The 8,975-nt window shown below is 44.4% G+C and overlaps 1 protein-coding gene across 1 annotated transcript; it reads right to left on the bottom strand.

The window, feature by feature from the left end:
• Nucleotides 1-5,601: 5,601 nt before the first annotated feature.
• PPDPFL (pancreatic progenitor cell differentiation and proliferation factor like) lies at nucleotides 5,602-7,053 on the bottom strand. Its single transcript, XM_059995451.2, is given in 4 exon segments — nucleotides 5,602-5,696; nucleotides 5,799-5,876; nucleotides 7,000-7,026; nucleotides 7,029-7,053. Coding segments are annotated over 4 exon segments (225 nt in total).
• Nucleotides 7,054-8,975: the final 1,922 nt, after the last annotated feature.

Here is an 8,975-nt window from a genome sequence, read left to right as displayed (position 1 = left end):
ACAATCTTCTTGGGTCTCAGCAGCTAATAAAATATCATCAACGTATTGGAGTAATGTTACCTGGGGATTTGATTCTCTGTATAATGCCAAATCCTGATGGAGGGCTTCATCAAAGATGGTCGGGGAGTTCTTAAATCCCTGAGATAGCCGTGTCCATGTCAGCTGACCAGACATTCCCGATGTTGGATCTTTCCATTCGAAGGCAAAGTAGGGTTGGCTCAGGGGAGAGAGTCTTAAACAGAAAAAAACATCTTTAAGGTCCAAAACAGTATACCACGTATGTTGAGGTGGAAGAGTGCTCAGGAGGTTGTAAGGGTTTGGAACTGTGGGGTGGAGGTCTGCCACCCGTTTGTTTACCTCTCGTAGATCCTGCACCGGCCGATAATCATTTGTTCCTGGTTTCTTTACCGGCAGGAGAGGGGTGTTCCATGCTGATTGACATCTTATTAAGATGCCCAAGTCTAGTAGCCTCTGTATATGGGGACGGATACCGTCTTTGGCTTCTCTACTCATGGGGTATTGACGGACTGTTATTGGGGTGGCAGTTGCCTTGAGTTCCACTAGCACCGGGGGCCGATTTTTGGCCATCCCCATTCAGGCAGTTTCTGCCCAGGCTTGAGGGAACCGAGTTACCCAATCAGTAACATTAACTCGTGAGGATGAAGGCTGCTCGTATAATTTATATTCATCTTCTAATTTCATAGTCAATATTTGAAGTAACCTTCCCTTATTATCAGTTATGGTGGGACCTTCTGGCTGAAAGTGGATTTGAGCCCCTACTTTGGAGAGTAAATCTCTTCCCAGCAAAGGATAGGGGCATTCCGGAATAATCAAAAATGAATGGGTTACTCGTCCAATCCCAAGATCTACTGTCCTTCGTGTGGTCCATGAATATTGTTTATTCCCAGTGGCTCCTTGTACCCATGACCTTTTAGCTGAGATAGGACCTTTTGAGTGGAGAAGGACGGAGTGCTGGGCTCCGGTATCTACCAAAAATTGAACAGGTTCCCCCTCCACTTTAAGAGTTACCCGGGGCTCGGGGAGAGGGTTTGAGCCCTGACTTTCCTAGTCGTCTTCTTTCAATGTTAAGATTTTGTTTTTGGTTGGCCTTCCTCCATTCTTTTTCTTAGGGCATTCTCTCGCCCAATGTCCTTTTTCTTTACAGTAGGCACATTGGTCCTTGTCTAATGGCTGCCTTCTGTCTGCCGTTCGCCCTTCCTGCCTACTTCTATCCCCTATATTTCTTCCTCCAACCACAGTGGCCAGTATCTTACTTAAATTCCTCTCCTGTCTCTTATCCCGTCTTATTTCACGGGCTTCCTGCTCTTTCTGCTTTCTTTCTTCCTTCTCTTCCTCTGTTTCTCTTTTGTTATATACTTTATCTGCCTCTTTTACTAACTCCTGAAGCGAAAATCCCTGCAAGCCATCTAGCCTTTGTAATTTCTTCTTAATATCAGGGGCCGCTTGATCTATGAAAGCCATCGCTATAGTAGCCCTATGTCCCTCCGAAGTTGGATCATAAGGGGTAAAGCGTCTAAAGGCTTCCATTAAACGTTCCAGGAACACAGTTGGCGATTCCTGGGGCCCCTGAGTTACTTCCCTTACCTTAGCCAAATTAGTGGGCCGTCTGGCCGCTCCATGGAGACCCGCCACCAGAGCCTGGCGATACATTTTCAGGCGCTCCCTACCTTCCGGGGCATTGAAATCCCAGTTTGGCCTGACGAGTGGGAAACCAGCATCAATCTCGTTAGGCAGCTGGGTAGGTTGCCCATTGGCGCCTAATACATTTTTTCTGGCTTCCAAAAGAACCCGTTGCCTCTCCTCAGTCGTTAGGAGAGTCTGGAGCAGCTGCTGACAATCATCCCATGTGGGCTGGTGGGAGAAAACAAGAGATTCTATTAAAGCGGTAAGGGCCTGTGGATTTTCGGAAAAAGTTGGGTTATGCATTTTCCAATTATAAAGATCTGCAGAGGAAAAGGGCCAATATTGGAGAGGTCTATTCCCTTGGCCATCGCGGGGGTCATATTCTCTAAGAGGTAGGGCAGTGGAGTCCGGGGAGATAGCCCTCCGGCTCCTAGTGCCCACTGAGGGACCCCTTTCTTCTTCCATCATGGATGGTTCCCTTGGTGCCGAGGGCAGTGGAGCTGGGGGTCCTCTAGGTGGTAGGGGATTCGGGGCCGGAGGATAAGGGGGTGGGGAATCCAAAAGAAGCAAATCGGACTGCGGGTCAGGATAAATCGCCTTCGGTAGATCCGGGGCGTCGGGTAGCTTCTCCGTGTTGGGGTTTTTCTTTAAGGCTAATATCTCCGACGCTGCTGATGTATGCGCGGACGTACCTGTTGAGGAAACAAAGGGCCGGACCCACGGAGGTGGGGAGAGAATTAAATCTTCCCAGACCAAGACATATGGTACTTGGTCTGGATGTCCGTGGGGATCTATATTAAATATCTTAGACTTCAGCAGCTTAATCTTGTCTAATAAAAAGGATCCTTCGGGGGGCCATCCTATCTGAAATGTTGGCCATTCAGAGGCACACAAAGTCTGCCACTTTCCTTTCTTTACCTCTACCGAAAAATTATGGGCTCTGGCCCGAACTTCGGTCCAATAGCTTAGGGTAAGGGAAAGAGGAGTCGTCATAGTTTGTCCCATTGTCGTCCGTCAGAGAAGAAGAATAGACCACAATACAGAAACAGTTAAAACTCCACGAAACACATATACGTATGGGCCACCGCGAGCTCGCTTCAAAACCGAAACTTCTTCAGATGGCAGTTACCACCAAGGGAACTGCCGAAACCGAGTGAAGGGGAGACAGAGTTTGCCTCTCCTTCCAGATGAGCCACTAGGGCGTCCCCTAGGGCTCATGGACGCTGGCTATTAGCACGTCTGCCTAGCCAGAGGTCCGATACAGATTCCATAATAAGCCGATTCTTACGGCTTTCCTCCGATAATGGCCCACAAAGAACAAGGGACAAACAGACAATCAAGCTCGAGCTTACCTGGTACCTCCAACTCCCGGTGTTCTTGTGGTCCGGGGCGAGTGGAATCCCGGACGAGCCCCCAAATGTTAGACCTGCGCGGTCTCCTAGGAGTTTCGACTCGCCCAGGAAACAACAAGAGTCGGAAGTCGATGCAAAACGCAAGAGGTTTATTGAAGGCCGGTGCACCGGGGTTCCTTGGTCCTCACGCAGGAGGTCGAAGAAGGAACCCTTTTGGGCGCGAATATGTCAGTTTTATAGGTTCCCACTTCCCCGTATGTAAATTATAGATTTGGTTGTGTTCTCCTGCTGATTGGTCCCGGCTTAGGCTCGGACCAGAGAGGGAACTTGTCCCCAGCTGCCTGATTGGTCTTTGACAGACACCTTTTTTACATTTTGTTATCTCCCTCCTCGGAAGGGGGCCGGACATCCTGGAAATTCACCCATTGTCTAAGAAGCCCCTATTGTCTGGAGAGTTCTTAATCATTAGCTGGAACAATGTCCCTCGAGTCCCACACATTGAGAGGCGGAGATGGAAGGAAACACATTATAAAACATCTACGAACACAACCATCCCCCAAAATGCAGATCGATGTGAGGAAAATTTTGAGACAAAGCTGAGGTGCAGATGAAGCCCCGAGCAGTGGAAAAGCACATTAATCTTGGGGAAAATAATTAATTCAACAGGAATGAATGTTCCCCCTAAGTTAATCTTGAAAGTTATGCAGTCACAATGGAAGAGCAACAACATTTTGGAAAAAATAAGGGGGAAAAGGCTAGATTTTCAAACTTCATATGGAGACATAAAAAGCAAAAGTAGAAAATTTCTGAAGACAAAAGTACAGAGAGAAAGACTTCTGATGGAATAGATGTAAGTAAAACTAAAACCCCTGACATTATATATTGAAAAGGCACCGGAAGTCTCTAAGAGAGGAATGGCTGGGGTCCTCAGATGGTAGGAAGGACACAGAGCTGAGTTCCCTTGGTTTTATTTTTCCCTAATATATCCTAAACTGAATACTGGAGGGAACAGCGGTCAGGAAGCACCAATGGGGATAAACAAATAAACAAAAAGCCCCAGGAGAATCTGCTTGATCTGGTCAGAAGACCAGGAGAGGGGTCTGCCGGCCAGATGGAACACCCATTAGCTGTTACATAGAATTACAAAGAACAGTAATTCTTTGCCTAGAAGAGTCAGCTATTACAACAATGCCCACTCAATTGCAAAGTCAAAGGTGATTAGCTGAGAAAAGCTTCTTTGTAAGTTGTCTTTACAATTGAGGTAAACCGTAAAATAAATGAAACTCTTACCTAAATAATTCAAGTCACTATACTTGATAGAGTAAAGAATACATCTTTTCAACAACTGGCCTTACTTTGATTATACAAAGTATCCTCTTTAGTTGATTCTGTGGAAAATGTATCAAGACACTGATGTTTTAACATTAGAATCTATGGACTGCCTTGTTACTTACTCTTTTTACCCCAATTAGTAGCTAGTCATTAGTAAAGGGTGTAAAAATCAACACAGTCACTTTTTAGAAACCATGAGAATAACAACTGTGCTATTCAGTAGAGTAGTTCAAAACGTGTTGTGTACAAACGCACAAATTCCATCTTCTGGCTGGTAATTGGCGCCCAGAGCCCAGTCCAGACCAGCAGTGGGACCTAGCAGGACTGTCTAGGACAGCCAGCAACTGGCTCACTGTTTTCTGTTTGTTTTTGTTGAGGCTCGTCTGACAGGTTTTTCCCTTAGAAAGTTACTATTTTTCCCCTTTGTGATTCTTAGGTACTTTATGGGGAGATACTCTGAGAGCCTGTGATATCTTGTTTCTCACATTTGTGCCCATTTATTTTAGAGCCCTGGGGTAATTCTTGCCTGGAACAACTGTTGCTGGTGTGTTTGTCATGTAACGATTCTCCATCATTCCTTCTACGTTTATAAACTGGAATTCCACTGCAAGAAAGAGCTTTTCTTTCTCTCTCATTTGTTCATTCAAGTATTTTTTATATCTCATTTGTTCATTCTCATTTGTTCATTCAAGTATTTTTTATATCTAAATAGATAAGTGGACTTTATTTTATTCTACAGGCAATTGTCTATTATTATCATTATTTTACTGCTGAAATAGTCCCAGATTTACCCAGTTCATTCCTGTGTCATTTTGACACATCCCCATCATCTCAGGGGCATTTCTATCTTTTTGGCATCATGAAATAGTCCAGGCTTGTCTCTTACTCTTTCTTACCTGTCCTGGGATCAGCCATTTCCCCGAGGAGCTGTGATTCCTTATATTGGAGTAGATAATTGTTATTTGTTCCTGTAGGTATTGGAAAAACAAATTTAGAACCTTGCCTCCGATCCATTCCCACTAAACCATGGTAATCGGCATATGAGTTTTCAGTTTTTTCTCTACAGATAGAATTAGAAAGTGTGCTCTGATCTGACTGATGCTTAACTAGAAGGAGGGAGAAACGGTTTCCCCACCTTTACCCTCAAGTACGCTTCATATCAAAGCCTTCACTACCTTCCAGGAGACAACTAGGTTTTATCCTTATTGGTTATCATGATAATTATGACACGTATTGTTCTATTCTGAAAAGGAAATATCCTTATCAGAAAAGGCTAAAACTTACCCACAAGCAAACTGGTCTTCTCTGCCTGTTCAGACTGGAAAAAGGATTTAAACCACCAGGTGGATTCTGCCACTTCAGGTAACCCTATGAAATAAAATTCACATTACTCCCTTATCAAACACATTTGAGAGATGAAAAACGAAGCGAAATAATGAGGGCGATGCTGATAAGAAATAAACGACATACCTTGCTGGGATTTGTCATCATCTACGAAGTGAACAGAATCAGAGCCAGTTAGAGAGGTGCCTGAAGAAACACTGGATTCTGTAGGAAACAGAGGATAATAAACAAGCAAGTAAACAACAAACACAAATTTTTATATATAAACGCTCAAGCAGCATGGTTTGAAATCATTTAATCCTGATCATGAATTCATGAATTGAAAATCTGATTAAATTATCAGCCTATTAAAAGTCCTCCAGAATAATGCGTATTACATTTGTATTCATAAAGTAAATTTCTTTCCATGGTGGACAACTCTCTCTCTCTCCACAGATTAAATGTAGAATTTAAAATATATCATAAATGTTATCAAAATCAAAATCTTAGGAAGCACAAAATGAAGAATGAATATTATTGTACTATATTAGGAATATTTCTTGTATATTATATACACTAATTTGTACGGTATATACATTTTATTTGTCATATCATACTTGTATTTTAAACCTGTAAGTCTTTTAAAAGATCAGGATATAAAAATAATTTCTAAGGATGTAAATTTGTTGTCCGTGAAAAGAATAAATCAATAAATGTGTCCAACTCTTATCTACAAACAACCCTTGAAATAAGAGTTTTCTACATGCTGGGATACATCCCTTAAATGATAATTCGGTTCTGAAATGATTGTTTCATTTTATGAAATTTCTGAAATTTCTTTAAGAAGCTACAATGTTCTATTTAGCTATAAATAATCGCAGATGGATAGATAAATAAAAAAAAAAACTGGTCAGGTAGAAGCTGACCTATTACCCACAGCAGAAAATGGAAATGAGAAAATCTCTGAGGCAGAGTCACGTGACTCCTCTTTTCTAAGAAATGAATATTTTATTTATGTGAAATTTTCCGTTTTTAACATATCCTATTAAATGCAAGGTACATGAAATTAAAACATAATTATGAAGTAAAAGCTTATTGTCACTTATTTATGTGTCAGTGGTTTCATGGACGTAACATAACATAGTTGAAGCAAGCAGTGGGGCTTGACCGCATTGATTCGGATCCGTCTCTGATGAGGTCTATTCCTGTTTTCTTCACTGTGACAAATAATTGTCATTCTTCTCCCTTAAGTTCTGAGCAGGACATGATACATAGGTTAATAATATCCCACAAACATCTCCTCAGATCATATTCTCTGGGGGTACCCTCCGGTGCTGGTACAACTTACTTCGATAATACTGGTTTGGGGCCAGAGGCATCCAATGGAAGGCGCCGATGCCATTGTCCCCTGAGCAGGGCCAGTGAAGTGGTGACCAGCAGCCTGCAGAACAGGGGCAGTGACAAAACGCTGAAATTTCCTTTTCCCATGAGTGTGTGTGTGTGTGTGTGTGTGTGTGTGTGTGTGTGTAACGCAGCATAATTTACCACGTAATAAGTCTCATAAAGAGAATTAAAGAGTTTACACAAACTTGCCAATACATTGCAATGAACACAACATGCAATTGCTTTGCAAAGACAAGAAAAAAATACATAACCAAGTACCATAACAACGCCTACAGCTTGCTCCACCTGAAACACTAAAGGTCAGAGAAGAAGTGTGAACACAGCTGTGACAATCACTCACCCGCCTGCCTTCTCCAACCTTTCTTTACGGTAAACGTGGTTCTAAAGCTTCTTCAGAAAAGGCACACCGTGGAAGGGCCGACTGGCCGAGATCCGGGACAGACCAGCTGCCCGGCAGGGGAAGGGGTGTTCACCGCCTGCAAGGCATAGAGCGGAGCTGCGAGCACACGCAGGTGGGCACCAGGCCACCGCAGGCGGAGCCGCAGGAGCCCTGCACGCCGGCCCCCTGCTTGCCCATGCCAGCCTGCCAGGTGGGCCTGGGCCCGGCAGGACTGGGCCCGGATGTGGCGCTGCCCTCGGCTCTGCTGGTCTGACGGGGGCGGGGCGGGTAGTAGCCCCTCTGGGGACAGCACCCCGCCGGGCTCTGCGGGGGACTGGACGCCGTCACAGACACGTGAGTGGGAGACAACTCTCATTTTCCTCACCAGCTCTGCACCACCCCGGCCACTACGCCGCGCCCCTCTCCTGGCTGGTGGCACCAAGGTTTTACCCACCTGACACTAGTTTTTGTAACTTTCTATTGTAACACCACTCACACTTTACTTAGTTATTTGTTAGAATGCGAGTTTCTCAAAGACAGGGAGTACCCTATTCGTTTTCCCTTTAGCAACACCCAGTACAAAACCTGACACATACAGTAGTTCGTGTTCTGAAAACCTGATAAAAAATAATGTATTATTCCTCCTGTGCATGGTAATGAGAATTACATCCTTGGCTAATAATTAAAATGCTATAACAGGGCTCAGATTTCCACACCATAAGCATGACGTAACGAGACTAATTTTTACCCGACTGTTTTCTGAGTCACGTCGTTTTTCAATAGCTCAGTATTAAAGTGAGGTCCATCCACATTTTCACTAAGTCTTTTGTCCTAGAATTAAGTTATGCAAACATTTCTCTTCGATCATAACAAGAAGAGAGCCCGACTCTGAGGACACCCTTCAAACCTAATGGATGCCTCACTAAGGGAAGAGAAAGGGAGGCTTAAGAAAGAGTAAGTACTAATTAAAGTCAACGGCAGCCTCTCTGAAAGGTGACCTATTTATCACATGGGAGACACTATTACTCCTCCTGGGTTTATTGACGATGGATGAAGTAGTAGATAGATATCTGATTGCTGCTCTGTAGAGCATGGAAATTCGTGGCAAGAAAGAGAGTTTTGCTGGTAGATGATTTCCTACCACGCTGCGCTGTCAGACGGTTGACCAAGTGCGCAGCGTGAGAGCAGACCTGGGCGACTCCACCGCCTCTGCCTCATTCCCGGCTGCAGCCATGAAATATGAAATGTCTGCGTGTGCACACGGCATGCCAGGGATCTCAAACACGCGGTAACATCCAGGCCATTGAACATGTCATATTAAACACACTGGGCACCTCTGACAACTATAGCTGCAAATGAACACGTGCAGCAGGTGCTTCCCAAAGGCACGCAGTCTGCGTGGGTCCTGGCCGTGGTGGGAATCATCCTCCATTCCCCTCACCTTCCTCCTGTGAGTTTTCCCGGGAAAAGAAACCTACCTGAGTCCCTGAAGGATGAGCTTACAGTTCACAGCATCGGAGTCTAGTGGTGCCGGAGAAGGG

The sequence above is a fragment of the Delphinus delphis genome, chromosome 17, assembly GCF_949987515.2.
Source record: "Delphinus delphis chromosome 17, mDelDel1.2, whole genome shotgun sequence".
NCBI classification, from domain to species: domain Eukaryota; kingdom Metazoa; phylum Chordata; class Mammalia; order Artiodactyla; family Delphinidae; genus Delphinus; species Delphinus delphis.
This window is presented reverse-complemented; position numbering and strand designations above follow the sequence as displayed.